This window comes from Ciconia boyciana, chromosome 4, assembly GCF_034638445.1.
Source record: "Ciconia boyciana chromosome 4, ASM3463844v1, whole genome shotgun sequence".
NCBI classification, from domain to species: domain Eukaryota; kingdom Metazoa; phylum Chordata; class Aves; order Ciconiiformes; family Ciconiidae; genus Ciconia; species Ciconia boyciana.
This window is the reverse complement of record NC_132937.1, coordinates 2,364,968-2,369,057: the sequence shown is the minus strand read 5'-3', so window position 1 is coordinate 2,369,057 and position 4,090 is coordinate 2,364,968. Positions and strand designations below refer to the sequence as shown.

General features: G+C 41.1%; 1 protein-coding gene across 1 annotated transcript; it reads left to right on the top strand.

The window, feature by feature from the left end:
- The first annotated feature begins 523 nt into the window (after positions 1-523).
- Positions 524-3,327, top strand: LOC140650828 (endogenous retroviral envelope protein HEMO-like). The gene is made up of 2 exons (XM_072859623.1): positions 524-604; positions 1,674-3,327. Exon 2 carries the CDS (start codon positions 1,801-1,803, stop codon positions 3,250-3,252), a length of 1,452 nt encoding a protein of 483 aa, XP_072715724.1. The 5' UTR covers positions 524-604; positions 1,674-1,800; the 3' UTR covers positions 3,253-3,327.
- The last annotated feature ends 763 nt before the right edge of the window (positions 3,328-4,090 follow it).

Sequence of the window (4,090 nt, the reverse complement as noted above, 5' to 3'; positions counted from 1 at the left end):
AGGGAATCATTGGCTTTCTCCATCCCGAGTTTTACAATACCAGGCTATTCTAGTTGAACCAGATGATGTTAATATTGAAGTGACTAATGTTACGAACCCAGCTTCTTTCCTCAGTGGGGTGACATCTGAATCATTGATACATGACTGTTTGGAAACCATAGAGACTGTATATTCTAGCAGACCAGACTTAAAAGAAGAACCCTGGAAGATGCACAAGACTCCTGGTTCACGGATGGAAGCAGCTTCGTGCGACAAGGTATTCGAAAGGCTGGGTACGCGGTGACAACAGCAAGCAAAGTAATTGAAACTCAGTCATTACCTGCTGGAACATCAGCTCCAAAGGCTGAAATTATTGCCCTGACTAGGGCCCTGGAATTGGCAAAAGGGAAAAAGATAAATATATGGACAGACTCCAAATATGCCTTTGGAGTTGTCCACGCTCACGGAGCAATTTGGAAGGAACGAGGACTACTGACCGCACAAGGGAGACAGATCAAGCATGCCGAGGAAATCCTTCACCTATTAGAAGCAGTCCAATTGCCAACCAAAGTCGCCATCACGCACTGCCGAGGACACCTGAAGGGTAACACTGACCAGGAAAAAGGTAACAGGTTGGCTGATTATGAGGCTAAACAGGCAGCGGAGAGAATGCAAAAGATTTTAACCTTAATTCCGGATAACAGAAATAGGAGTCTAGGTGACCATGAAAATGTTGAATATTCTAGGGCTGATAAAGAATTAATAGAAGAAATGGGAGGGCAGGTTCCCTCCAAAGGATGGGCCCACTTGAGTGATGGCAGAATTATAATTCCTGCCAAACAGGTATGGGGAATTCTTAAAGAACACAATAAGACACATTGGGGGGCAGATTCCCTGTACACATTTTTAAATCAAAAATTAATAGGGAGAAATTTGTATACTACAGTTCGACAGGTGACTTAGCAATGTGAAATATGTTTGAAAAATAATCCCAATACAGGTAACCGGGCACAATTAGGAAGTATTGGGAGAGGAAATGTACCAGGGGACCACTGGCAAATTGATTTCTCTGAACTTCCAAGAAAAGGGGGGTACAGATACTTATTGGTACTCACAGACACCTTTTCTGGATGGCCAGAGGCATTCCCTTGTAGGACAAACAAAGCGAGAGAAGTAACTAAGGTATTATTAAATGAAATAATACCTCGATTCGGGGTACCTACGGTCATTTCATCAGATAGGGGTACACATTTTTGTGCAGAAGTAGTGCAACAGGTCAGCAAGCTATTAGGAATCAATTGGCAATTACACACACCCTACAGACCACAAGCCAGCGGGCAAGTAGAAAAAAATGAACCACATGATAAAACAACAGATAGCTAAAATATGTCAAGAAGCAAACCTATATTGGTATCAAGCACTGCCTATTGCACTACTTAGGATACGTGTAAAACCTAGGGCCAAAGAAAATCTGAGCCCTTTTGAGATATTATATGGGAGCCCATATCAGGCCAAATATCAAGGGGAAGATTTGAATCAGCTGGGAAATAATTATTTACAAAATTATGTTATATCCTTAGGAAAACAATTGGAAAAGATGAATAAGACTGTTTTGGGAACCAGAGCAAAAGGGTTAGATCACCCGATCCACCCATTTAGCCCTGGAGATTGGGTTTATGTTAAGAATTTTTCAGGTGACCCATTGGAGGAGAAGTGGAATGGACCTTATCAGGTGTTGCTAACCACTTTCACTGCAATCAAGATTAAAGAGCAGACAGCTTGGATCCATTACTCCTGAGTAAAGAAAGCTTCTGAACCGCGATGGATCGTCAAAAGCGTTGGAGATTTGAAATTACGCTTACGACGATAACTTTATTGACTTTAAGCTTATCAGTAGATGCTTGGAACGAGAACCTGTATTATAATGCGATTCAGATGATAGCGAATGCTGCAGGGGCTAAGGATTGTTGGATTTGTACTGCCCTACTGAGAGGTAACATGAGACTCCCTTTGTACAGGATAGGGTCGACTCATTGGAATTGTGACAATAATACTTGGCCTGAGTTTTGGAAAAGACAAGATGGAGGATATTGTAGTTATGATAATTCAAGCTATGAGATCGGACCAAGATTCGACCTGCAGATACTGGATAATGACACCCAGATTCTAGTTAGCAATAATAGTTGCCTATGGAAGGCAAGATCCAATAATTGTCCATGCCGCCCCCCCCCCGCCAACAACAAATATCATAACTGTTCCTGTAGGAATGGGTGGAATGATTATTGGATCAACAAGACTGTGGTAGAAGTAGGAACTTGGAATTTGACGGGATTGAACGTGACATATATTAATTTCTGTAATAGAACCCAGTTAGAAACCTATAGCCCTACAAAGTGGGATGCCAGTAGAAATACATCGGTTGGATGGGTAAGCAAAAGATCATTTTATGGAGCTAATCTCACAGCCACCGACGGACCCTGCAAACGGCCCGACGGGTATTGGTGGCTGTGTGGTGATGGTATCAGCAGAAAGCAACTCCCTGCAGGATGGAAGGGAATGTGTACCATAGGTCATTTAGTTAGTCAGGGTCGAATATATAATCAGTCCCAAATACCTAGAGGTATTTTGAGAACGTCCTGGAAACAGGCTAAGCGAGAAGACAACCCACTTGTAATTAGGGGAACAAAATTTCATAGCTTTGTTAGATGGTTCTTGCCTTGGCTAGGAGTAAGCGAGCTAGAAAAGGCCATAGTAAATATTTCAGCAGTTCTAGAGCAGATGGAAAATTTAACCATAAATACTATAAAAAATTTACAGACGGAAGTATCTTCCCTCAGTAAGGTTGTGTTGCAAAATCGAATGGCATTAGATTTATTGACTGCCAAAGAAGGAGGTGTATGCATGATCATTAATACCAGTTGCTGTGCATATATCAATAAAGATAAGCAGATAGAAGCAGATCTAAATGCACTCTGGGAGAAAGCACGAATAGTCCAGGAAGTATCTTCGGATGATACTTCATTGGGGCTTCGAGATTTATGGGATAAATTGACTTCTTGGCTTCCCAACTTTGGATGGTTGAAACAATTATTCATTGGATTTATTACTTTGGCGATTTTAGGAATATTTGTTTGTGTATTTCTTAAGTGTTTTCTTTGGTGTCACCGGAATTCAGCAGAGACGTACAGTGATTGGAAAAGAAACAAGATTAGGCATCAAGTAGAAACGGGAAGGTATTTTACTCAGACCCTTGAAAAGGATGAAATTTTATGAATTTTGCAAACATAAAATAATTAAGGATAACACCCTTTTAGGCCTAAAAGGATTCGAAATATTTTACTAGTCGTAGTTAAAGAGCCTTACTATTTTAATAGTAATTTTATTGATTTTATTGTAGTTTTTGTAATAAGCTTCGTTTCAGATGTAATAAGACTGTATATTGAGGACTGTAGCAAGTAAGCTACAAGCCCTCAAAAGAAAAGGGGGGAATGAAAGGGTTAAATCCCTGACAATCCCTGACTAAGACCTTACTGTGATACATAGACTTGCATTTTTTTAGTTTCACTTGCATCCTTGTTCTCTGTTGTTCTCTTCCCCTGCAAAGATAGTTTTGGTTACCTGCTGAGCAGAGTTGATGGTGGGACATTTCCTGTGACTTCTTACATGATAGGACTAAGCAGGCCTTGAGCAAGCTCGTTAGGCTTCCTAATTAAATCACTGATAACAGGAACTCAGGACGATTGTGCCAAAGATAAGCACCAAAGAACTAGCTTAAATCGACCCCCTTGTAACATTCCGAGGCCGAAGGACTGATGAGCTAACTCAATGACTATATATGGACAAAGGAAGCCCAAAGTTCAACTAGCGGACAACATGAGGAAGACTATGGAAGACCACCGGGAGGGTGAAAAGACCCTAACCCTAATTTTACTGCGCATGTTTGGACTATGTAAATGAATTCTGGGAACTCATCACCATAAGACTGTCCTTTTCAGGAAATCTGATGAATATGTATGATTTTTCTGTATATGAACTGATGTGTTGTGCTAACCTGGCGGAGCACTTGTGGCGGAGCGATGCCCAGTGCTACCCAGCGCTGCCATAAAGAATA